The sequence below is a fragment of the Syngnathoides biaculeatus genome, chromosome 22 (assembly GCF_019802595.1).
Source record: "Syngnathoides biaculeatus isolate LvHL_M chromosome 22, ASM1980259v1, whole genome shotgun sequence".
Taxonomy (NCBI): domain Eukaryota; kingdom Metazoa; phylum Chordata; class Actinopteri; order Syngnathiformes; family Syngnathidae; genus Syngnathoides; species Syngnathoides biaculeatus.
This window is the reverse complement of record NC_084661.1, coordinates 10,354,453-10,381,196: the sequence shown is the minus strand read 5'-3', so window position 1 is coordinate 10,381,196 and position 26,744 is coordinate 10,354,453. Positions and strand designations below refer to the sequence as shown.

The window sequence follows — 26,744 nt, the reverse complement described above, 5'->3', positions numbered from 1 at the left end:
GTGTGAAGAACACTCTTAGTCCAAATCATTAGGTACACCTAGTCGATAAATAAAATCTATTCTATTTTGAAGATACTAATCTTTTTCCCAAAAATGTTTTTTAATAGTATACATCGGCACTGTATTCATATTGAGAGCTGTTCCTATTATCTAACAATTGATGTACATTGTGTGTTGCAATGGGTTGTTGTTTTTTGTAAATTGTAATTTACAAGCTTTTAAATTTCCCCGAAATTAAATACAAGTATGCATTTAACATGTTAAAGAAGTGCTTTGTAACAAACAAATAAATAATGTATTGATTGATTAATGATTTAATAATATATTTAAATACATATTAAATAAAAATCCTGGTTGAGGGGAAAAAAACAGAAGAAGAGCAAATATTTTAATGAGTTCAAACAATAGGGAAGTTTAATTAAAACATGAATAAACAGTGAAGTAAACAAGATTAAAGAAATGAATGACGTTTAAATATTTGGGATTCTTAATAAATATATTCATACTGCAAAAGAAGATAAATATAAGTGAAAAGGGTAAAAAAATATTCAGTATTTGTAAAATAGATTTTAAAAAATGTTAACTAAAAACAACACTTAAAATTAAAAAAAAATGTGAGAATTTACTGAATATAAAATAAAAGCTTATCCTTTAAAAATTTTGAATATTAAAAACACTTAAGGTCAAAATGAATTAAAGATCCCTAATATATACGTATAGAAATTAGAATGGAAACTGAATATTTGTATATTCAAGAAAAAATATTTATAGACTGTTGAAATATGAGATAATATACTCATAAAAACAATATCTAAATGTGACAACTACAACACTTACAAATGGGAACTGAACGTTAGTATAGTTGGTGTTGGTGATGCAATGTACCTAATGTTGAGGTCTGTGGAAAAGTTGGGTAAAACGATGACGTCAACACGTTGCTGTGCATGTTCTGTTCGCCTGTGGGGGGTGATGGCGGTCCAGTGGATCGCTTTTGTGTGTGCGTGTGTTGCAGATCAGAACACATTCAGCGCCTCCTTGCGGTAAATCGCCAGAATCAGCGCGGAGGAGGGGCGAGATTGTCCAGGGGCGGAGCGAGCGGAAGGGCGCTCTCTTAATATCCAGTAACCTCTTACTGCTCTCACAGTTATGCTCATATCGACTCTTCATGCACCTCCTAATTTGCATCTCCAGGTCTTGGCCAAAAACTCCAGCTGAAGACGAGCTCGGACTATTTCACAGGCGGCAAAATGTGCTCTGACGCAGCTTGAGGAGCAAGTGAGTACCCTTTTTTTTGTTTGTTTTATTATAAAGTTGTCTTCCCTTCACCAGCACATCATTAGTTTTTCTTAATTCTGTTTTCGATTCATGCTAGTTTTTCTTATCACAAATTTGATTCCAAAAGGTCATTTTAAACATGCGCTAAATTATTGTGGTTATGCTTTTAGTTATTTTCCTTTGACCTAGTGCCCCCCTGTTAAAAAAAAAAAAAGTCATGAACAACTATGAAAGGTTAAAAGTGTTTGGCAACCCGAAATAATCAAAAGAGCTGTTTTGATCCTTTTCCAAAGAAAAATAAACACCGGAAGGCACAAAAACCCTTTTGACATCTAAAGTGAGGCTAATAAACTGCTGTTTGTTTTTGTGGGTTTTTTTTTTGTTTTTTTTTTTACCTGCATGGATAAAAACTAACATATGATGCATTTATGAAATCAGTGAACTGCTTTGATTTCTAATTTTTCAAAGTTATTGTTTTTAATAAATGACTAGTTACAATATGGCGCCACGGTGGTTCAGCTGGTAAAGCGTTGGCCTCACAGTTCTGAGGTCCCGAGTTCAGTCCCGGACCCACCTGTGTGCCGCTCATCCTCACGAGAATCACGGGGAGTGCTGGAGTCTATCCCAAAAACATGCAACATTAATTGCACACTCTAAACTGCGCATAGGTGTGATTGTGATTGTGATTGTGAGTGCGGCTGTTTGTCTCGATGTGCCTTGCGATTGGCTGGCAGCCAGTTCAGGGTGTACCCCGCCTCCTGCCTGTTGACAGCTGGGTTAGGCTCCAGCGCTCCCCGAGATCCTTGTGAGGATAAGCGGCTAAGAAAATGTATGGATGGATAGTTACAATATGTTGTGCATCGTAAGTAAAAGATATGTTTGATGGTTTTTTTTTTCTTCCCAAAAGCTACTCCTTCATTGTACTCATGTTCAGATGAGGTTCTAAATTTGCTAACAGAGCATGAGCCAAAACAAGTACGAACATATTCATGAGCGTCAAACGTGCGTAGGCACTATTTAAGCACTAATCTGTGTGTACGCACGGTTAATGAATGAGGCCCGTTTTTAGAGGGACTGATTGCATCTGACGCCTAACCCTAACCATGTCACTGAGAAATTTTGTTACTGCGGGGTACTGACAATGTCACTATGAAATTTTATTCCTCATAAATAGTTAGTGACCATCTTAATGTCACACATTGTTACTGATACCTAACTCTGCCGACGATGTCGCTTGTGTTTGCACCCAAAGGCACCATCGAGTAAGTCCAGAGCAAGAGCTGGCCAAGGTGCACCATGTCACACGCCCAGGTTGAGATCCCCGGATGCGGGTTCCCGAGCCTGCAGCCACACGTCCTGGGCGCGCGCCGCAACTCGTACGGCCTGCACAAGGTCAGCGTGGACGTGGACTCGCCCATCTTCAGCGGCGCCCTCTCCAAAGCCCTCTCCTGGTCGGCCGAGAACATCCTCAGCCTGCCCGAGTCCCGAGCCGAGGAGGACGAGGAGGAAGAGGAGGGAAAAACACAAGACGACACGCTCCCGGGGAGCCCCCTCCCGGATGTCGCCAGCTCCCCGAGCGAGTCTGACGGCGAGCCGGCGCAGAGAAAAGGCCGGCGCGTGTCGCCCCGTGTGAACCTTGACCCGCGGTGGGAGGAGGAGAAGGAGGAAGTGGAGACCAAGGCAGTGGCGACGTCGCCTGACGGACGCTACCTCAAGTTCAACATCGAGATCGGGAGGGGGTCTTTCAAGACCGTCTACAAAGGCCTCGACACGGAGACCACGGTGGAGGTGGCCTGGTGCGAGCTTCAGGTAGGATGTCCTTTTATGGTCAGCTTCAAGTCCATAATATGTATAAAAATCATCATGTGTTAGTTCTTGGATTCACATTTGAGTGATGGCTATAATTAAAATATAACAAAACATCCATGTCAGCTTCACTCAAGGCTCTGCATTTGCCATGCGAGTACATATACAGAACAAATGAATGAAATATTACACTCTACATTTGTGGATTACATCTCAATAATATTTCACTTTTTGAATTGAACTATCCATCCAGCCATTCATTTTCTTAGCCGCTTATCCTCACAAGGCGCGCACTGGAGCCTATCCCGGCTGTCAACGGGCAGGAGGCGGGCTATGCCCTGAACTGGTCGCCAGCCAATCGCAGGGCACATCGAGACAAACAGCCGCACTCACAATCACACCTAGGGGCAATTTAGAGTGTCCAATTATTGTTTGCGTGTTTTTGGGATGTGGGAGGAAACCGGAGTGCCCGGACGAAACTTACGCAGGCACGGGGAGAACACGCAAACTCCACACAGACGGGACCGGGATCGAGCCCGGGACCTTAGAACTGTGAAGCCAATGCTTTCCAGCTGCTCCACCGTGCCGCCTGAATTGAGCTACCTGACTAAATTATCCTTTTGACATTGTAATAATTTAATAAGACTGACTGTATAGCTATCCATTTTCTTCACTGCTGATCCTCACAAGGGTGGCGGGGAGTGCTTGAGCCTATCCCGGCTGTCAACGGGCAGGAAGGAGGGTACGCCCTGAACTGGTCACTAGCCAATCGCAGGGCACATCGAGACAAACAGCTGCACTCACAATCACACCTCGGGGCAATTTAGAGTGTCCAATTAATGTTGCATGTTACTGGGATAGGTTCCAGCACTCCCCGCGACCCTCGTGAGGATAAGCGTCAAAGAAAATGAATGGATGGATGGATGGATGGATGGAAGCACGATAAAAAAATTAATGGATATAACATGCGATTTAGCTACAGTACTTGTCTTAATCGTTCTGTTTTAAAATGTATGATCATGCAATTTTTGCCATTTTCTTCCGTCTTGCTATCACTAACGAAGGTTTTGTTTGCTTACAGGCCACCACCTCTTTTAGTGTAAAAAACAATCACAAAAAAAGTCAATATCAATGTTTTTGGTGTGCTCAGAAGCCTTGAGGATGGACTTTGCAAGTGCTGGAAAAGTGCTTGATTTAGCATTTTCAAAACCGCTAACAAAACATTTGCTTTATCACACACAACAACGATAGAACACGTAAATCCCTTTATTGTCATGTATCATTCGCTCAAAATATTTACAATCCGAGCTTACTCGCCCTTCGGCTCATGAATACGACTTGACGTCGATGGTCTTCGGTTCAAAGAGTCAATGGGGCGTGTTGTCATTGGACGGCGATCACGAATCACACGGGTGCGTGTCGTTCCTTGTCGACCTTGGAGCGGCTCCATGTCAAGCCGGGTCTTCCGTAATCTTTGTTGTCAGTAACAACCGAGTCGGCTCTCTGCATGCCTTCAACGCTGTGTGTGTGTGATGTAAACAAGTCATAGCAGCAGCAGCTGCCCCCTGCCACGCTTTGATGGCTCAATGGAAGATTTAAAGGTTTAACATCGACGGTGTCACCTCAACTTGGCAGCAGAACGCGGCCCAAAGTCGCCATTGAAACCCCTTCGCCACTGGCACACACGCACACAGTACTCGTTTTGTTGGAGACAGCGGTGTTTAATACGTGAACAAAAAAAAAAAAGGGCGGCAACCAGCCACTTAGCCGGGCCGCATACCAGGAAAACTACTGGTACATTACCCTCCAATTAAACAGCAATCTGCTAAACCACACAGGGCAACAAATAATCCAACTTATTCATTAGAAAACTTGGCAGAGGTCGTCCAGTTTTAGCTAACTGGCAGGCACCCCAGTGGAGATAAGGGCCCCTCAAAGCTTTTCGGTTCGGTTTTTCCAAGGTCCGACTCGTAATCCTTATACCGAATAAGCAGAATCGCCAATGTGTCCTTTATGCCGTAGGAATTAAAAATGTGGTCATTTTCATGAAAAGAACACATTCATATTTTTTAGAGAACAAACGTGTGTTTCACATGATTAAGTCATAGTATTATAATTTAATTAGAATAGAAAGTCTATTTTGTTATTGTTTCCCCAAAAAAACCTTTGCTAAAAAAATAGGTCTCTATTATCAAATGACAAGCATTCTTGTTCTATGAAAATAGGCGGCACGGTGGATCAGCTGGTAAAGAGTTGGCCTCACAGTTCTGAGGTCCAAGGTTCAATCCTGGACCCGTCTGTGTGGAGTTTCGCATGTTCTCCCCGTGTCTGCGTGGGTTTCCTTCGGGCGCTCCGGTTTCCTCCCACATCCCAAAAACATGCAACAATAATTAAACACTCTAAAGGTGTGATTGTGAGTGCGACTGTTTGTCTCCATGTGCCCTGTGATTGGCTGGCAACCAGTTCAGGGTGTACCCCGCCTCCTGCTCGTTGACAGCTGGGATAGGCTCCAGCGCGCCCTGTGACCCTTGTGAGGATAAGTGGCGAAAGAAAATGGATGGATGGATGGATGAAAATAGGCATTTATTCCCAGTGTGTCTTTTGTTCTAGGGCTCCAAATTTATTCATATAGGCTTAAAAAAATAGTATCACATAATAATTTAGCACAAATTATTTTCCACATTCCGAAAAGGTTCACGGAAGACTACATTTTCCATAGGTATAAATTTGAGCGTGTTTGTCTATGTGGTGGCTCAGCTGGTAAAGCGTTGGCCTCACAGTTCTGAGGTCCCGGGTTCAATCCTGGACCCCCCTGTGTGGAGTTTGCATGTTCTCCCCATGCCTGCGTGGGTTTTTCTCCGGGCACTCCGGTTTCTTCCCACATCCCAAAAACATGCAACTTTAATTGGACACTCTAAATCAAGGGGGGTAAACTCATTTTTGTCGCGTGCCACATTCCCTCAGCGGGCCGTTATGACTGTGAAATGGTAAAAAATCATAAATCAAGGGAAGTGTTTTTCAACGATTGTTGATGTTTGGCAACACAAAAATGCTTGCAATATCTCAATATTACCATTTAGGATATGACAATGGGAAATTTTGGTGCAGATTTTAGCAAAAATCGTGAAAGTTGTTACAGTTGATTTACCTCTGCGGGCCACATAAACTCATGTGGCGGGCCGGATCTGGCCCCCGGGGCTTGAATTTGACACCTGTGCTCTGAATTGCCCCTAAGTGTGATTGTGAGTGCGGCTGTTTGTCCCGTTGTGCCCTGCGATTGGCTGGCAACCAGTTCAGGGCGCACCCCGCCTCTTGCCCGTTGACAGCTGGGATAGGCTCCAGAGCTCCCTGTGACCCTTGTGAGGATAAGCGTCTAAGAAAATAGATGGATGGATGTCTATGTAGTACATTTTGTGCTGCGATTGACTGGTGACCAGTCCAGGTGGTGTTCAGCCTCTCGCCCAGCACTTTGCTCAGATAAGCTCCAAATCAGCAGCGACCCTAATAATATTATAAGGTAATAATATTCATATTTCTCTTAATTTCCCTGTCAGCTCTCGAGCCCACCCGTCAGGTGTCTGTTTGAGGCAAAAAATGCAACTTTCTTCCTACTCCTGTTAGCTGGTGGCTTTGTGCGTTAAACCACGGTTAATCTCCTAATGAGTTAAGAGGTGCTTGATACGGTTACGGCCCGTGGTGGGTTGACCTCAGCATCTCCGCCGGAAATCTCTGCCTAATGTCCCCCCCTGCCTCCGCCCCCCCCCCCCTCCTCCCTGCATGGCACACTGGCGGCGTGTTGGTGGCTAAACACGCCAGAGGCCTGCCCTGTTGATGCAGCAGCAGGGGGAGGTGCGTCACCTGCAAGTCATCTAGAACCACTTCAAATGGCGAGTCCAGTAGAAAATACGTTGAAAGGTGAAAATAAAATGCTCTCTCTCACTCATCAGTGTCCTCGGGGATCCTAAAATACACATTCTAGTAGCTAGTAATATTTAATTACATTTTCAAGTGCTTTAAAGGTCAAGTGTCATGAAATGGATGATTTTTAGTATGTTATTGATGAAAAAACAACAGCCGGTATGGACCCATCCATTTTTTCACCACAAAACATGATTTTGACGTGTATGGCTTTTTGAAACTCCCGCCATGAAAGTCCTCTCGAGGGATTTTTTTTTTCGACAAGAAGTAGGAAGTGATGTACAGGGTAGTAGCGCGCTCAAGCGGACTTGTTTCTTTCTATTAGTTTTACCTGCGGGAAGATAGCGCGTTGTCCCTTCGTGTTAGCCAAAATGCCGGCTTGTTGCATTGCTGGATATTGCTTGAACACCAGGGAGGATGGATTAATTTGTCATACTTTTCCAAAAGATTTGGTTCGTCGTGAAAAATGAATTGCACTGGTGCAAAGGACGAGAGCCACGTGGGGTCCAAATGACAGGTAGGTGTGTATACACCTACTAAAAAAATAATAGTTTGGGTGGGAACAATGTCATCCGTCTCTCAAAAGATCCGCGTACGTATGACAGAGGTGCTAAATGTGTCGACGTGCGCGTTGGACGGCTTCCGCTTTGGGCTCGCCGGCGAAGGCTTCCGCGTGGTGCCTCGCGGACGAGCACGGCTTCGGCCGGGCTGGCTCATACATACTGTCTGGGAGTCTGTTGTAAGTTAGAAGTGATCCGCATATCATCTAAATATAGCTCGAAACAATAGGGTAATATTGCCCCGGACACTCCACTCGATTGTGAGACGTTCTCTTCTTCCAAAAGAGCTTCCGTGTCTGAAGGGGCGGGTCCCATAGTGGGGGCCACCGTGTGTTTTCAATGGCGAATGTCCAGGGTGACATCACAGGCCATATGGCGACCACTTGGATGTCGAATGACACTTCCGCAACTTTGCACATGGATGACGCGCTCTCCACTCATATTTACTCTTACATTGAAATGAATAATGTTATACATATTTTTCATTTCAATATCTATTTTACGATGTTATAGGGATGACACTTGACCTTTAAAGTTGACATATTTTGAAAAAATGCATTTACAACAAGTCTTTAGACCCCAAAAGTAGCCGAGGCTTTAAAGCGATGAAATTAACTTCCCACATGGACACACCTGTAGTCCCACGCACTTTGTTTCAATTCGGATATCTCACTGAAGCAGTTTATTGTCCGTTTGTCCAAATAAGATTCACCATAAAGTCTGTGACGCGCAAAATCGTTCCCACGGCCCATGCTTTCTCGTCGTTAAAATGACTTTTCGGACAGTAAATCAAGAGCGAGGCACCTTTATCAAAATGGCGACACGGCGCATGTCCCAGACTTTCCTATCTGGCGGCGACAACGCCGGGAGGATCGTCTGTGATTGTTTGTGTTTGACAGCACTGCTTTTGACTTGCTTGTTTGTTTTGATTGAGTTTGTGTGTGTGTGTTTGTGTGGATACCGCCGAAAAGTGTTATAGTATGGGATGTGCTATCGCAGGCTCAGATACAGCTCCTATCCCCAGATAACAGTGTTTTAGCAATTGTGCGTTCAAGTTTGAGCAATTATTGCATTTGCATGTGACGAAAAATAAAATAAAAACAAAGTATCAAAAGGTTTCTTTGCAGCCTGGAGCAAAAATGTTCAGATTTTTAAATTCAATCTGGTTCTTGCCGCGACATAAGATAGTATTCATTGGACGTTATCATAAAAAATTAACAGCATTCTTCCTTTGAAAGAAGCTCTGGACATCTGTGAATTTATGTGTTAGTAAATGCAAAATGATTTATTATTTTCTTGGGGTACGTAAGTTAAGTGGAGTGGACTTTTTGATAAGAAAAATTCAAATATTGTACGTCTAAATGCTGATTACAAGGAAGCAGGGATGTTATATGGTTGAAAAGAGTCAATCAATATGTGTAGTTTCAATGTTTTTGATCTGTGGAGCTTTTATTTATGAGCGCTGCTGCATTTGCACACAAGCAGCAGTTATTTGAAATGTCTTTGGTCCCGGAAGATGCTGAGTGGAAAGTTGGCCTGCTGAGTGACACTGAGGCCTTTTACATGCTGGCACCGACCATATTCCGCACGCCTTACACAGCCTCCCCTTCCGCCATAGTGACGCCAAGATGAATGTTTTCCACCTGCTAGGAAACCTACCTGACCACAAGACCACTGCTGTGGCTTGTATAGATTTCTATAATTTCTGTGGTTGTTGTTGTTTTTTTTTTGTTTTTATGTTGCCATCATCCGCTGAACTTTTTAACATCCGGGAATTTGCTTATCACTTAGAGCAATTGAATGGGAAAGGGACTTTTTAAATGCTCGACTATAAATCGGTGGATCCCTGCAATGCCTGCCCACGTATCAAATGTAGAATCGAGCCCCACCCCAAGACAAAGATTTGGCAGCTACAGTGAAGAAAATAAGTATTTGAACACCCTGCTATATTGCAAGTTCTCTCGCTTAGAAATCATTGAGGGGTTAGAAATTTTCATCGTAGGTGCATGCAGCTGCAAATAGGTATTTGAACACTTGAGAAAACCAATGTTAATATTTGGTACATTAGCCTTTGTTTGCATTTACAGAGGTCAAACGTTTCCTGTAGTTGTTCACCAGGTTTGCAGACACTGCAGGAGGGATTTTGGCCCAGTCCTCCATGCAGATCTTCTCTAGATCAGACAGGTTTCCGGGCTGTCGCTGAGAAACACGGAGTTTCAGCTCCCTCCAAAGATTTTCTATTGGGTTTTGGTCTGGAGAGCGGCTAGGCCACGCCAGAACCTTCATATTCTTCTTACTGAGCCACTCCTTGGTTTTCCTGGTTGTGTGCTTCGGGTCATTGTCATGTTGAAAGACCCAACCACGACCCGTCTTCAATGCTCTGACTGAGGGAAAGAGGTTGTTCCCCAAAATCTCACAATACATGGCCGCGCTCACCCTCTCCTTAATACAGTGGAGTCGTCCTGTCCCATGTGCAGAAAAACACCCCCAAAGCACGATGCTACCACCCCCATGCTTCACAGTAGGCATGGTGTTCTTGGGATGGAACTCATCATTCGTCTTCCCACAAACACAGTGAGATAAAGCCAAAGTGTAAGCAGAGCTGCAAGTTTAGCACAGATTAGCATTTGTTTCTCATTTAATGTTCAGCTTAGTGATGATGTACATGGGTATGTATTTGTATTAGGCAGTGTCATGTGCCACACCGCGACATGATTGAAAAGTGTATTTTGGTGGCCTGATGATGAAATGCTGAATCCACTAGTTCAACGCAGTTAAATCTCTGGTGCACTCTTTATGTAACAAATGACATTTGAGTGCTCTGTGAAGTTGTTCGTGGATATTACACTTCACCCATGTCCCAGACCGCTGGCACAACCAGCAGTTGTTCCCTGCTCTTGCTTTAACCCGAGACATGTACATGCCCGTGAGAGCGGCCTCGAGTCGCGTTTCGATCAAAATCGGCAATGTGAACGCTGATCCTGCGACACCTTTTTGTTATGTAATTTTGTCGATAGAAGGGAGAAGAAAGGCCACCGAAGAAGTCGGCCGAGGTGTTTTCTTTACAGTGTTGACAGTGCGTGGCTGCGGGGTGAAAACGTGTGTTCATGTACATTGCTGCGGTCCTGCTTCCTAAATAAATCCTGAGCGGGTCCGAGAGGGTAACCTCCGGTCACTCCTACCATGAATCACCCGTTAGCCATTTTGAAGAAGCTTGTGTGTTTTCTCTGTCAACACGACACTTTTTTGGGGGGAGGATCGAACACCGGCTCTCCATTGCTGCTGTGGGCATCAATCTTTCATGTGTTCTGGTCACGTGACCGGCGGCCTTCGCATAGCAGCACTTTGTCAACCAGATCCGCTCCTGGTACCCCTCTGGGACCTTATCCGTGTAGTGGAGTGTAACTGGACGCCGATGACACCCACTATAGCCGCGGCACTCGTGTTATTGCTGTGCATCCATTTTCTAAATGGCTTGTCCTCGTTCAGACTGCAAGTGAAGCTGGAGCCTGCCCCTCTTGACTTTGGACAAAAAGTGGGGTGCACTGTCGACTGGTCGCCAGTCAATTTCAGGGCACGTATAAACAACCAGACTAGTAGTGTTCATACTTTCACACATGGTGAACAATTTAGTCTTCATTGAACCTAACATCCATGTTTTGGGAATATGGAAGGAAGCTTGAGTACCCAGAGGAAACTCGGGCAAGCACGAGGGCAACATCCAGACTCCAAACGACCGTGGTTGATATCCAGAACCTCAACAACAAGGCCAATGTGCGCTTTATTGCTGACGTGTATAGTCCATTATTTATTACTAATTAGTTGTCATGGTGCAGTTCCTGTTCAGTGACCGTGTGAATTTGATTCTTTATATTTGCCCTTAGATTTGCCGGCAACCAGTATGTAGTTTATCTTCCGGCCCTAAAACCGTCACTTAAAACCAAAATGGCAGACTTCCCAAAACCATCTTCAGACTGATTCTTTTGTAGTACGTAAGGGTGTTTTTATCTGTTTGAAGCTCATGAAAAGATTCAGTTGGCCAACGCTATTGATGTGTGCGTGTATGTATGTTTACTACTAGAACCTTCTTGAACATTTTCATCGTCTCACCACTTGCTCCCCCTGTAAAGCTGCGATTCCATTGGCTGATGGTCACATGTGCAATTTCAACACACACATCGTGCGTTACAATGGTCTCTTTGTTTCTTAAGTGGTAAGTCCCTCATCCCCAGTTATACTAATTTAATGGTCCTTGCGCAATTTTTTGGGGGTGTAAAACTGACAAATAAATCTTTTGTCATGTCGTTTTGTACACGAGCGGCTTGTGAGTTTTACGGGTCAGCAGGTTGATGGCGGATCAGTGGCAAGGGCTTAAGTGCAGTTTATAGATGCACCCTTCGGTGGGTTACAGACTGCAAACATCAGACGGGTTCAGCCCCGTTAAGAATAACTGAGCAAATAGGCTAATCTGGGACCTCTGGGGCACAGTGATGCAACACTTCCTGAGATGCACCGCATGCAGTACATTACAAATCGGTACTTGTTACTGTCTTCTTGTTTTAATCAGGTATGGGCCTTAGACTACTTTTCCTTTATCAAGTCACTGGGAAAATTAATCTTGGATTTCTGATCTGATCTTTTTTTCTTGTTGTTCTTGTAGCCAGGCAATCAGTCGAATTCTAGTTCCAGGAAGTCAGCCACCCTCTTACGGTCAGCGTGTCCACATTTCGGGCAGAGTTTGACGATGGTATTGTCGACACGAGCCGTATAATCATTGAGCATGCGGCTTTGTCTGGAGCAGAGTTGCGATAGTTTGGATCTTGTGGCCCGCGGAAGATCGATTTCGGTTTTGTCCGCCTCGGGGGTTGGGTAGCCACCAAGCATGAGGGTTTGTAGCCAGCCACCACGTTTTCAACCGGCGTTCGATGGAGCCTACGTAGCCCGTCTCGGTCAGCTTGTTCGTCGAACACCGTGTCGGTGGGGATGTCTTTGTCGGTGTCTTGACGATATTTACGGACCTCATGGCGAAGTAAGCGCGGTTGAGGCGGATCATTTGACACCTGATGGCACGGGTGTGCGAGTAGCTGGGAGCGTACCATATACTGCCGGGCGAGAAGTTCCTTGTGTTGCCGCACCGGTAGAATTTTGGTCTCACGATGCAGGTAGTCCTCGTTAGCTGTCCTGGTTAGTTGGCTAGGCAGCCGGTAGTGACTCTGAGGGCGGCGTTCTGCCGAGTCTGGAGCTTCTTCCAGGGCGATGGCTTGAGCGAGGGAGACCACACCGGAGCGCCGTAGTTGAGGACGGACCTTCCGATTGCTTCGTACGTCACGGTTGACCGTCTTGGCACTTGGGCCCCAGTTTGAGCCGGAGATGGCTTTGAGTATGTTGGTTCGTTGGTTGACATGCTAGGCCGTTTACTCAGCGTGAGGACCGAAGGTGAGCATGGTGTCCAGTATGACGCCCAGGATTTTTGGGCGGTTGAGAGTGGGCAGGTTATTGATTTTGATTGGTAGGTTCGTCCGGAATTCGCCCATGAAAGTGATGAACAGAGCGGTCGTAGATTTTTCGACTGACAGGACGGAGTTAGTCTTTTTTTCTTCATGAGCTTCAATGGCTGAGTACTTTGGCTTTATTTTATTTGTATTATATACTGGTGGGCTTTTTTTTTTTAACACAAAAGTATTGCTTTGTTAAAGATGAATTCACATAGTTTACAATTGTGAAAAGATACATGTGCATAGTGTTTCTTTATTAGCGCTCGTACTCGCCTGGTGTGCTTATTGCAGACTTTTCAGCCAGGTCCACGTGAGCGGGGCTTGTTTCGCCGCTGGCCGTACTTGAAAATCTTCACAAACGTAACGAGGTAGCGGATGCGCGTACGTGCCCTCAGTCCGTCCTCTGGAGACCAAATGTTCACCTCCCCGGTGTCACGTCAGCTTGGGCTTGGAAGCAGCACACTGCCACCTTAGTTCTCTCCCGCAACACACCTCAATGGCCTCACTGTGTGCGCGTGTCAATACAAAGTGTGTGTCAGTCAGCCCGGGACCTGCCCGCTTCCCGCCTCTTTGTCTTTGACCTTAATCCGAGACATTTGCTGTCAAGAAAGATGGGACGGGCAATGTGGCATTAAAATAAGAGGCCACCAAATTTTACCTTTCAATTATTATTATTTTTTTTTCCATTTCACCAGTGAAAAAACGTTTACACAATAGTTCCTTGGAGATCGTTTTTACCATAGTGTTGTAAAATGTTTTATCTTGTAAAATTTACAAAATGTAAATATGAAATAGATCTACATCTTTACGGAGATCTGCAACAGTTATTTTACTCCTACGGAACGCTTATTGACTATCCATCAATTTTCCACACTGCTTATCCTCACTAGGATCGGATTGCTGGAGCATATTCCAGTTGACTCTATGAGGCAGATGTACTGACTACCGTAATTTCCAGCCTGTAAGCTGCAACTTTTCACACGCTTTCAACCCTGCGGTTTATGCTGTGATGCGGCTAATATGTGGATTTTTTTCCTAATGGCCGCTAGGGGGCACTCAAGTTAAGAGTGAGACCGGTGGAATATATGTGCCAAGGAAGTGTCTTTTTACTGGTCGGCCCTGTTAGCGCTGCACTAGCGTGTTACTGCCGTGTCTTAGTGATTTTTACTGGTATGTTTTTTTTTTTAACTGGCCCTGTTATGCGGCGCTAGCGTTAGTGTTAGCGTGGTGGTGCTAGCTTTAGCATTAGCGCGGCGGTGCTAGTGTTACACTGTGTGCCATCTTTCTTTGTTAATATCTTGTGTTTCAATGTGGGCACTTGCAGCGTTTCCACAGCTGCGGCGTATGTTAGTACCAAATGGTATTTCCTTACAAATGTACTCTGTGAGGCTTATAACCAGGTGCGCACTGTAGGTCGAGAATTACGGTAGTTAAGTACCTTGCAAATATATTTAAAAATAAAATATTGCATGTTTACATGTTTTGTTTCCCCTCCAAAAAGTGTCAAGGAAATCAGTTTTCCCCTTAATAAGCAGGCAAACAAACCAACGATACGATGAAAGCTTAATCTCCTTGGCCAAGGCAACAAAGAGGGCCTCTAAATCCGCTAAGCGGGCACTTGTGTCCCAAGCAATATTCTAGCTGACTAGAAGCATTTTTTTTTTTTTTTTTTCTCGGCCCACGTTTTTGGCACACCGCTGCAAGTGTTTGCTGCTGTGTTCCTGCACCGGTTGCCACAATAGGGCCACTGACAGGGAGTGGGGGGGTCGGTGGGCTGGGTGTCTTAAGTCCATCTTAATGCCTCCGCCATCCACTCCGCTTATATAACAACACTCGTATGGCACCGATCGGTCCCTCGAGTGGTCCCCCCCGCCACCCCAACGACCCCTATCTGCTCAATCAACACTGTTCTCTCCCGCTAGCATGCAGCTGCAAGAGATGATGGAAAAGCTGAGACACATTTATTCATAGCAATAAGCGAGCTGGATGTTTATGGTTCGCGTAGCGTTATGCAACATACGCACTAAATCTGCTTCTGCGCACACACGTCGGAGAGATACAGCTTGTGCGTGTGTGCGCGCGCTTTTATTTTTACACATTTTTCTAATCTTGTGGTGAGCTTTATTTATGTAGATGTTTGTGGAGTTGTGTCAAAGTATGCAAAAGCGTCTTTGAGAATCCAGAAAAAGCGCTATATGACTGTAATGCATTATTATTAATATTTCATTATTAAAACTATGTGAAAGTAAGCTGTTTTGGAGCTATTTCAAAAAGTGAATACTTTTGGATTGCCATAAATAATCAGTATCAACTTCATTCATTAAAGACTTTTAAACTTCCTGACTCAGTCACATAGTCTATTGGCATTATGAGTCCCTGATAATTCAGATAAATTATACAGTCGTAGCGAGTTATGCAGTGACTTTCTCTGTGTAATTTTTCTATGTTGTAATTTTAATGTTTTTTTGTTTTTTTTTACTGTCTTTGCGTTTACGTTGTGTGTTAATGTCGTCATGTTGTGTCATTTGCATTACTTCTGACCTGTCTCAGCCATCGTATTGGAGCACTTTTCAAACTGTACAATCCAAAACTTGAAAATATTTCCTTAAATATTTGTCCAATGAAAAATATATATCACCAAATATCTTAGTTTTATAAATTTATTTAATGGTGCATGTATTTATTTGAATACATGGCAAAATTGTTGTACAGGCAAAAAAAAAAAAAGTTCTCTCAAAATAGTTTCTATATATTTCTTCCAAAATCAATCATTTATTTTTTATATATTTTTTTACAACTTATAGACCAATTTATTTAATTATGGTCATGAAATTAACTAATTACCTAATGATTTCTTCCATGTATTTTGAGACCAAACAAACATGGTTCCTAAATACTCTATATCATGTGGCGACCCCGAAAGGGACAAGCCGAAAGAAACTTACTTACAAGTGTCAAAGTCAAGAGATATATTTTATATTTTCTAAACTTGATCCTGTTTGTCAATTTAAAAAAAAAAATCTAATCTGGTTGATTGCATGATATTCTATATCACAGGTGTCAAACTCGAGGCCCGGGGGCCAGATCCGACCCACCACATGATTCTATGTGGCAGGCGAAGGCAAATCATGCATGTTAACTCCGTGATTCTTGTTCAAATCCATACCAAAATTTCAAATTGTCAGATCATAAATCATAATGTTGAGGTATTACAAGCGTTTTTACGTTACCAAACATCAACAATAGTTGAAAAACCCATTTTCCCCTTGATTACTGATTCCAAAAGTAATTCATAAATTTCACGTGTCAATATGATGAGGCGATAAATGATTTTTATGGTTTCACAGTCATAACACCTCTCGGAGGGCAACCGGAACTAAAATGTAGCCCGCGACAAAAATGAGTTTGACACCCCTACTCTATATATTTTATTATTTATAGAGTTTTATATTTTATTTATTTTTAAAATATTATTTTCATGCATTTTTCTAAATAGTTTTGTCCCCTCTAACCCCAGTTAAAAAAAAAAAAAAATACTCCAACTCAAAATATTTCTTTTGTTGCCCATAACCCGCTCACAGTTGTGTTCCATTGTGTGTATGTTGTTATGCAGCCAAATGTGTCATGGAAAAGTTGGACAGAAGCCTCGCACAGCCGTCTCCAGACCATTCCTTCTTTGGCCAGAGCTTCATGCACTACAACTTTGTTGTCGGCCAATAAAGGTCTTGCCAGACATTAGACTGCTCCCACATGAGTGCATTGCCACGTTCCATAGACATTCCCTTAGAAAAGCAAATACCAAATGAATGTTGGTGTGAGTTAATAATTGGGGTGGGAGTTGGGGGGGGTGGGGCACAAGGCTTGTTAGGTAGGAGAAATAAGCAAATCCCAGAATTGCTTTCACTGTTGGCAAATAGGGGAAAAAATATTTAAAATAGGAAATCAGTCTTGAAGAAAAAAACAGATTTGATTTTAAAACCATTATCACCAAAACTTAGTAAATACATGACACAACAGCACCTCTGTTTGTTTGCCGCCAAGTCCTGCTCTCAATTTAGCCGCCTCAGGATTATTATTTTTTTCTTTCCCTCCAGTGTCTTAATTTTTGTGGCGTTCAGCGAGGGAAGATGACTTAACATATACTTGTGGTCCATAGTGGAAAGTCTCCCCGGGAGGACTTTTCCAACAAATCCGTCCACTTTGTGTATTCTGGAGGTTTGCACTCGTAAAGCCAAGTTGGAGTTAAAACATCCAGCGGGTTTTGGCTTTGGTGAGCTCTCGGGAGGCGAGCTGGGTATTAAGGCCTTAAATTAAAATCTCAGATTTGTTTCCACAAAAATCTGATTTCCGATTTTCATCTGTTTTCATCAATCAGTCTGTTTGAACTCCCATAAATTCAAACTCAAATAAATTAATCACGCCGCTCCAGCTCGTCCACTGCCGTGCTGCCGTCTTTAAGGAGGAGTAATTGGATTAAGTTACTCGGTTTACCTTCACGACTGCAAACATGCTTGTGTGTTTGTGTGCGCGTTCACGTCGGGTACAATCTGCCGTCTGTCAACTGATTTTTATCTCTCAGAGCTGGCCTTTGTGCCGCCGGCTCCGGGAGGCCCTCCTGACATGTTAGAGACACCCGGACAGGTAGCGAGGCGGCAAAACGTGGACGGGGTTTGGGAGCCGGTTTTCTCGACTTGATTGTAAGCACAAACACACATGCGGAGATGCTTTTTTTTTTTCCTTCCTAGAATTCATCCTGAATGCGGGATTCATGGCAGCGCAGTCTCCCGAGAGGTTTCCGCTAAACTCCTAAATTACTCCATTCAGGGAGCAGAGAGGAAGCACAAGAAATGTCTTTGTCCGTGCGACGTCGTTGCAGTGTTGAAGTGCATGTATGGATTGGTAGTGGGGTGGGGGTTACAAACCTGTAATGCCCTTCCTCCCCCTTTTTTGGAAAATGGCTGCGATTATGGAACCAGGGGGTTGGATAAGCCTGTAGTTTCCACTGCTGCTGCTAATTAACTTCAGTCATAGCCATTTATCAAACCACTGTTTGTATGAGTTATGTAATCGTACATGTCCCCCCCCCCCCCCTCGGTCATTCTGAACACGTTGTTGGCACTGCGGTTTAACTGGTATCATATGCTAATAACCGCAGCCGTACCGCCTTTGATGTTAGCGTTTCGCACTTACGTTGCTTCATTATTTCGTTAACCTAATTGCGTAATTGCCCAAATCATTTTTTTTTTAAACAGACGAGAAAAATATGACAAACAATAGAAGTCCAATTGCCTCAATTTTTGCGGTTTACCATGACTTGAAATCACTGTGAGACTACACAGGCATTAAAAAAAAAAAAAATCACAATTTTTACCATGCACACTGGTATTGTTTATTGATATTGTGACAGTAATTTAAAAACGACTCAGCCAATTGTGATGCTCGGTTGAAGATTTATTCTCTGCTCATCACACTTACAAAATATCATGCATCCACCAACAACAATATTATGGAAAACAGAAGAATGTGATTAACTCCAAACTACAGCGCCGCACTAGTGCCTTTGATATTATTATTTAGATATGATGTAATTCTTTATGCAACCATATTCCACTGTACAGTTTGTTGTCTGTGTATTTGTATTACCTTTTATCTATTTTTTTTTTACCCAGCTGTCCTCTGCAAGCTGGACAGTGCAAATGTGAATATGTTCTCAATTGCTTTACATAGATAAAGTTTACACAAATTAAAAAAATGGACTAATAAGACTCAATATCACTTGCAAACAATTATCTTACGCTAATACCTGTGACGTCACAGACTCGTAAGCTGACCAAGGCGGAGCGTCAGCGCTTCAGCGAAGAGGTGGAGATGCTGAAGGGTCTCCAGCATCCTAACATTGTCCGCTTCCACGACTCGTGGAAATCGACGGTCAAGGGCCACAAGTGCATCATCCTGGTGACGGAGCTCATGACGTCCGGCACCCTCAAGACGTGAGTCTAAACTCTCGTGCAGTCCCCGCCACCTCCTGATTTGAGCTCAATTATGTCTTTATTTTTTTTTCTGTAGCTATCTAAAAAGGTTTAAGGAGATGAAGCTGAAGCTGCTGCAGCGCTGGAGCCGTCAGATCCTGAAGGGTCTCCACTTCCTGCACACGCGCACGCCTCCCATCATCCACCGAGACCTAAAGTGCGACAACATCTTCATCACCGGTCCCACCGGCTCCGTCAAGATCGGCGACCTCGGGCTTGCCACGCTCAAGAGTGCCTCTTTTGCCAAAAGTGTGATCGGTGAGTAATCAAAGATGTAATTTTTGTGGAGTCATGTTAACTAACCATGCGTGAGGGACTGTTTTTTTTTTTTAGAATAGCCTACTACCCACAATCTCATTTTCTCATATTTTCTTATGTAAGACTACTAGATATGTTAAATAGCTAAATATCTAAATTACTTGTAATTACCACTAAGTCTAGTGTTTGCATAACCCTGCTAACTAACTAAATAATTACCTGTGGAGTGACTGACGACGTGATTGTATGTAACTTCCGAAGTAGTTTTTCCCATAATCCTGCGAAATAGCAGTTGACTATCTATCATACTAAATAAATTTAAGTACCGTAATTCCCGGCCTACAGAGCGCAACTTGTTATAAGCCTCACCCAGTACATTTGTAAAGGAAATACCTTTTGGTACATACAGTACATAGGCCGCAGCCGTGTAAAAGCCGCAAGTGCCCACATTGAAACCGACATTGAAATACGAGATATTTACAAAGAAAGATGATACACAGAGACTTTAACGCTAGCGACGCCCCACTAAAGCTAGCGGAGTCGTGCTAGCAGGGCTGGTCACAAAAAAAAAAACCATACTGGTAAAAATCACTGAGACACAGCAGTCACACGCTGGCCTAGCGCTAATAGGGCCAGACCGGTAAAAGTCACTTCCTCGGCACATATATTCCACCGGTCTCACACTTACCTTTTCCGCTCAAGTGCCCTGTAGTGTGCCTTATAGTGTGGAAAATACGGTATGTGTAATTTACACACACTTCTACTAGCTAACTAGTGACCCACTCAGTAATTGTTAATAACTACATATGTACTTTTTGTGTAATTTTTTTTTTTTAAATGCCTAATCACACTATTTTTGTTTTAACGTTGTTGACCATTGCGTTGACAGGAACGCCGGAGTTTATGGCCCCGGAGATGTACGAGGAGAAGTACGATGAGGCAGTGGACGTCTACGCCTTCGGCATGTGCATCCTGGAGATGGCCACGTCTGAGTATCCCTACTCGGAGTGCCAGAACGCCGCACAGATCTACCGCAAGGTCACCAGCGTGAGTATCGGTGCCCCCATATTGATGCAATGACGTAAATAATACAATAAAACATTTTAATAACATAAACAATTTTACTATATGTCTAACATTGCTATAATAATTAGTCAATAAAATGTATTTATATTTTTTTAATTCAGATTTTTGTTTATCTGATTGAAACATTTGTTGATTAATTGTAAATAGTAAAATGAGATGTTTTATTTAAACAAATATGCATTTAATATTTGTACCTAATTTATAAAATAGTAAAAAAAATAAAATAAAAGGGGAAAAAAGGAAGAAAATATTATTTAAATAGTTTATTAAATCTGGCCCTTGTTTGTGTTACAAAAGTTTGCGTAATTGTGAACTAATGAATTAGCCTCTTAGCGTCGCTCCAAACAAGCAGATGATGGGATCACGTCACGCTACTGTGCAATGTCAAATCACAACATGCGTAAAGCCAATTGTTGCCGTGTTTTGACTCCAATTCGGCCTGCTGCTGCTCTGCAGGCCATCAGATCTTTTTGACCTCACCTCCTCCTCCTCCTCCTTCTTCTCTGCTGCTTATCTGCGCTTCAGCAGGCTGCGCTAATCTGGCTGCATTCTCGTGATAATGCTCAGAGGGAAGAAAGACAACAAAAAAAAAAGCCTCCCTTGTTTACTGTGCTCGTGGCTTTGAGGTTTGCCATGGGAGGTTCTTTTTTTTTTTTTTGGGACTCCTGAATGAAAGTAATTATAGCTTAAAAAAACTAAATACGTTTTTGTGTAACACATAAGTAGGGCAGTATGTTGTATTGGTGGTAAACAGGTCTGCTTAACAGTTCTGAGGTGCTGGTGTGAATCCTAGTTTTCTGTGTCGAATTTGCAAGTTCTCGCATCAGGTTTTTCCCTTCCACGTTCCCAAACGTTCCCATGTTTGTTACTCTACATTGTCTCAATGTGAGTGTGCATTGTTTGCCAATCCAGGGTTTACCTTGCCCCCTTTGCCGAAATCAGCTTGGATGGTGTTTTTGAAAATGGTTGGACGTTACCTAATTCTTCTGCCTACCTCTCTACATTAATTAACAAACCGTATATTTTTCATTATACTGTTAACTAACTAACTAAGCAAGTGTAATTTTTTACACTAATTGTAGTTGTTCGATTAAATTCATTGTGAGATAAACTGCTTGAGATGCATCATCTCACTTGCAAGTGGTTCCCACCATTTTTTTTGCGTAATCCTGCTACTTACAATTCGTACTGACCGATTTAGCCATTTAGTACATTAGGTACAATTTTCCTAATGCGACTGAGCATAATTGAGCAGTCTTTAGTAATTCTGCTTAATAAGCATAGTTTATCTAGCTTACCAACTACTATAAGTTTTGCATGAACCTACCCACTAATACAGTGATTTGATTGTGATTGAAGTATTTGAACACGCTGCTATATTGGAAGTTTTCCCACTTAGAAATCATGGAGGGGCCTGAAATTTTCATCGTAGGTGTGTGTCCACTGTGAGAGAGATAATCTCAAAAGAAAAATCCAGAAATCACAATGTATAATTTTTTTTAATGATTTGTGTGATACAGCTGCAAATAAGTATTTGAACACCTGCCTGTCAGCTAGAATTCTGACCCTCAAAGACCTGTTAGTCCACCTTTAAAAGTCCATCTCCACTCCATGTATTATCCTGAATCAGATACACCTTTGTGAGGTTGTTAGCCGCATAAAGAGACCTGTCCACTCCACACAATCAGTAAGAATCAAACTTGTAACATGGCCAAGACCAAAGCGCTGTCCAAAGACACCAGAGACAAAATTCTACAACTCCATAGGGATGGAAAGGGCTACGGAGAAATCGCCAAGCAGCTTGGTGAAAAAAAGTCCACTGTTGGAGCCATCAGTAGAAAATGGAAGAAGCTAAACATGACGGTCAATCTCAATTGAAGTGGAGCCCCGTGCAAGATATCACCTTTTTCTGTATTTTTCTATTTAGATTCTCTCTCTTACTGTGGACATGCACCTATGATGAAAATTTCAGACCCCTCCATGATTTCTAAGTGGGAGAACTTGCAATATAGCAGGGTGTTCAAATACTTATCTTCTTCACTGTCACTAACTAACTGATAAAATTATTTGGTAATATCCCAAACAAAATGACTGACAAACTTGGAGCAGCGTTGAGAAAGACGTGCTCCAAAAACCTCTTCTGTGTTTCACAGTCGCAGTGACTTTGTATTGTCCTTGCCTTGATGTGTATGTGTGCTTCCGTGTGTGTATGCGTGTGTCCTTGCATAACTGCAGGGCATCAAACCCGACAGCTTCTACAACGTGAAAGTGCCGGAGCTCAAGGAGATCATTGAAGGCTGCATTCACATGAACAACGACGAAAGGTATCCCTGTCCTCCGTCTCGTCCCTTCACTCCAGTTAATCACACATGGTCTCTTCCAAGTCGTAGTCAACCAAACCCTGCCGCAGGTACACCATCCAGGACCTGCTGGAGCACCCCTTCTTCCAGGAGAACCACGGCGTGCACGTGGAGGTGGCCGAGGAGGACGACGCGCTCAAATCGGGTCTAAAGCTCTGGCTGCGTATGGACGACACCAAGAAGCTCCACGGGAAGTACAAGGACAACAACGCCATCGAGTTCCTCTTCGAGCTGTATAAGGACGTCCCAGAGGAGGTGGCGCAGGAGATGGTGAGCGGCGTCGACACGTGCCGACAAATGCAATTTATTTTACTCCTTTATTTTTATGCAAAACCCTTTTTGTTCGTGGTTAAAAAAAGAAGCCATTAAACAAATACCGAAGGCGCGTGCCTCCTTACCCAGATAAGGATTGCTCGGTTGTGGTCTAGGACTTAACTCGGCTTGTAGTTTGTGAATTTTCACACTTCAAACTTGTTTTTACAAGTTAGAATTGATTTTTGTAAGGTATCGGTTCTCATGTGGTTCAAGGCTGTCACAGTTGCAGGGTGTTATGTTGTTGTGGCAGCCGAGTGTCGCTCAAGGGCAGAGCTCTTTTTTTCCGCTGGAAACAAATGTGAGCAGAAAGGAACAGCATGGCCGTAGAGGTGACTTTTAATGAAATTTTTCATCAAGATGAAATTTGTAATCAGGGATTGGGGTGGTGATAGGAGGCCTCGGACTCAATGTCCTGCTCGGCTACCGTCAGGTGCCAAAGCGCCGCTCACTGGCATAATCCTTCTACGTCAACATTTTTTTGCCTCTTTCCTGTTACGCCCTGACTGTGTCTGTACGTCTGTGTGTTTTTTTTTAAATGCAGGTGGTGCTGGGCTTTGTGTGCGAGGCCGACTTCAAGCCGGTGGCCAAGGCCATCCGGGACCGGGTGACGGCCATCAAGCGGCAGCGGGAGAAGATGAGGCGGCAGGCCGAGGAACAGAGGCCACGGTCGTCCTCCCCGCGAGTTGGCGAGATCGTGAGCGCCGAGTCCCCGGCGCCGCCGGCCCCCTTGCTCTCCCCTCTCCTCTCACCCGTTACCAGCTCAGCCGACTCCGGCGTCAGCTCTGGCTGCCCCGCGGAGCCGGAGGAGCCCGAGGCCGACCAGCACTTTCACATCCGTCACAACAGCCTCTCCTCAGCTAATTGTGCGTGTGCTTTACGTAATACGTCTTGCTTGTTAAAAATTACGACATGCGTACACAATCATCAACTTGTGACTGACACATGGTGCTGCGTGAAGGAATCGATGATAAAAGAGCATGCGAATGGTCTGACTGACCGAGAAAGTCAAGTTCTGGATCAGCGAGTGTGTCATGTGCATCTGTGTGTGCGTGTGCGTCACATGCTAACGTCGTGTGTGTTCCGTTGAAACAGCTGACTGCGAAACGGACGGCGACCTCAGCTCCTCAGGTCTTCAGGACCCCCTCGAGGCCACGCCCCCCGCCTCTTACACCCAGTCCCAAACCGCCGACGGCCTATCCATCCCGGCCCTCCGCTTTCCCTCGGTGGGTGCGCCTTTTGTGTGTGACATACCGGTGCGATTGATTTTCTACATACAGTAAAATGGCAGCACCCAACTTTAGATACATAATCCCAAGATTCAATTTAAAAAGATTAAAAAGCTTTCTTCAGATGAACACTTTGTGCCTCGACAGAGCATTGCTGTATCTAACAACACGGAACGCGTCAAGCCAGGATCTCCAAGTGGCTTCAACTCTCCCGGTGACAGGTATGCAACTCCTCTTCCTTGCCCACATCTGCGTGTATGTGCCACAACAGGCTGAAAGCAGGACGGACCCCCGGGTGGGTTTCTTTCGATGTGGTGGGAGGCCTGTTTTTCCACTTGGGAGGGATTTGGGTGGGGCTTTTTTCTCATCTTGAGGGACATGCAGATTGTTTCTATATGTTGCGGATCTACGGGAAATTGCTTGATCGCCTGCAACCTTGGTTCTTAAACTGGGATACAGTATCCACAAGCTTGGGGTTTTGCAAAATAAATGTAATTAGAATCAGTGTACACGTGCGCGTTGTTAACGGTGGGGTCTGATAGGGTGGGATCCTAAATCTGCATGGCGGAGGGGGAGTTCTGAATTTTTATAATGGCAGTTATAATGAGGGTCAATTATTTGTGGATTGATTTGTGGTTAGGTCCAATCACTTTTCCAAGTACCGTAATTTCCGGCCTACAAGCCGTGACTTTTTTCACACGCTTTCAACCCTGCGGTTTATGCGGTGATGCGGCTAATTTGTGCATTGTTTTTCTAACGGGCACAAAGGGGCACTCAAGCGGAAAGGTTAGAATGAGACTAGTGGAATACCATATATGTGCTGAGGAAGTGACTTTTACCGGCCCTGTTAGCGCTGGACTAGTGTGTTGCTGCTGTGTTACTTTCGTGTCTCAGTGATATTGAAATGTAAGTTTTATTTTAACCGGCCCTGTTAGCATTAGTGCTGGCGCGGCGCTAGCGTTAGCACTAGCATTAGTGCGCCACTCGCATTAGCGCCATGCTATCGTTAAACTCTTTCTGTGTACTGCCTTTCTTTGTAAATATCTCGTGTTTCAATGTGGGCACTTGCGGCTTTTACACAGCTACGGCGTATGTACAGTATGTACCAAATGGTATTTCCTTTACAAATGTACTGGGTGAGGCGAATTACCAGGTGCGCTCTGCAGGCCGGGAATTACGGTACTTAAATTTATTTAGTATGATAGATAGTCAACTGCTATTTAGCAGGATTATTGGAAAACTACTTCCTACCTACTACCTCTAGGCTGGGAATTACGGTAAATATCTGGGATCAAGTGTACAGCAATAAAACACAACTTGGGATAGAACACTGTAATCATTAAAAAAAAAAAGTTACTACTTGGGTTGGGCAAGTCTTTAAGTTGGCAACAGTGACTTTTTTAAAGTAGCTCCTCTTCGCTGTGCAACGATGGACAAATATTAAGTTCAATTAAACTGAATTTGGTTAAGTTCATTTCTATTAATTCACTGCCAATTCTCCTAGATAACATGGATATTTGAATGATATAGCCATTGATGGCAAACGGGTCGTGAATGTCACGGTTGGAATGTTTAAGGAAAAAAAAAAGATTCCTATGGCATATGGTTATGTTTAATTGGTGCAAGTATTATTTGGGGGTGCTTGTCAAAATCCTTCCCCTGTAAAAGTTCCCCTGGACCCCACAAAGTGGCCTGCACACAGGCAAAAAAAAAAAAAAGTAATGATTGTAACTTAAAAGCAGCCCCAGGAGTCAGGGCTAAAGTGGAGGCCCCTTTGCCAAGCCCATAAATGTTTGGGCCGCCTGCGACGCAATTAGATGAGGTGAAAGCTTTTTTTAAAAAATGTACATGGAATGTTCTCCTCGCTTCTCCGAAACCTATAATGTGCTCTTTGTATTTACTCAGCACACTGTGGACGGACACTTGATTCCTACGAGGAGACATTTGTTTTCTTGTTTACACCTGAGCTTACTACAAAACACAGAAACAATCAGCACAGCTACCTCTGTGCTTGCTGTTTTTTTTTCTTCTAAATATAGTGTTGATAATCATTATCTTACGAAATGATTGAGAGGCACATAAAGTTATGACTGTTTTTAGTGCGTGCGGTGCTGGTCAGCAGTCATCCTTACTTTGTTAGTTTTCCCGGTGACACACGGACGTCACCTTACATAATCTCTTTTTTTTCCTCATCTTGCAAAAACATGTTTTCGATTTTTTTTTGAAGACTACTTGTACAAAACCTGTGAATGCTTATTTGTAGACCAGTACAGGGTGTACCCTACATCTCGCACCAAGACAGCTTGGATGGGCTCCATCTTACTCACGACCCGAAAGAGGATCATAAGTCCAGAAAATGGATGGATCATATTGGAACCTTCATTAGAGCAAACTACTTTTTCGCACTGCAGTGCTT

At 43.6% G+C, this 26,744-nt stretch overlaps 1 protein-coding gene across 2 annotated transcripts in view; it reads left to right on the top strand.

Moving 5' to 3' along the window:
* Nucleotides 1-128: 128 nt before the first annotated feature.
* wnk4a (WNK lysine deficient protein kinase 4a) overlaps nucleotides 129-26,744 on the top strand; it is a 38,925-nt gene continuing 12,309 nt past the window's right edge. The window contains exons 1-11 of one of the 2 annotated variants that reach the window (XM_061810644.1): nucleotides 129-1,121; nucleotides 1,192-1,275; nucleotides 2,528-3,084; nucleotides 18,872-19,044; nucleotides 19,121-19,341; nucleotides 20,231-20,388; nucleotides 22,663-22,751; nucleotides 22,838-23,057; nucleotides 23,644-23,965; nucleotides 24,195-24,325; nucleotides 24,476-24,549. In XM_061810644.1, the coding sequence (XP_061666628.1) occupies nucleotides 2,572-3,084; nucleotides 18,872-19,044; nucleotides 19,121-19,341; nucleotides 20,231-20,388; nucleotides 22,663-22,751; nucleotides 22,838-23,057; nucleotides 23,644-23,965; nucleotides 24,195-24,325; nucleotides 24,476-24,549 (1,901 nt within the window). In that variant the 5' untranslated portion in view covers nucleotides 129-1,121; nucleotides 1,192-1,275; nucleotides 2,528-2,571. Of the gene's footprint in view, nucleotides 1,276-2,527; nucleotides 3,085-18,871; nucleotides 19,045-19,120; nucleotides 19,342-20,230; nucleotides 20,389-22,662; nucleotides 22,752-22,837; nucleotides 23,058-23,643; nucleotides 23,966-24,194; nucleotides 24,326-24,475; nucleotides 24,550-26,744 lie in introns of both variants that reach the window. The other variant, XM_061810645.1, reaches the window with a different exon arrangement.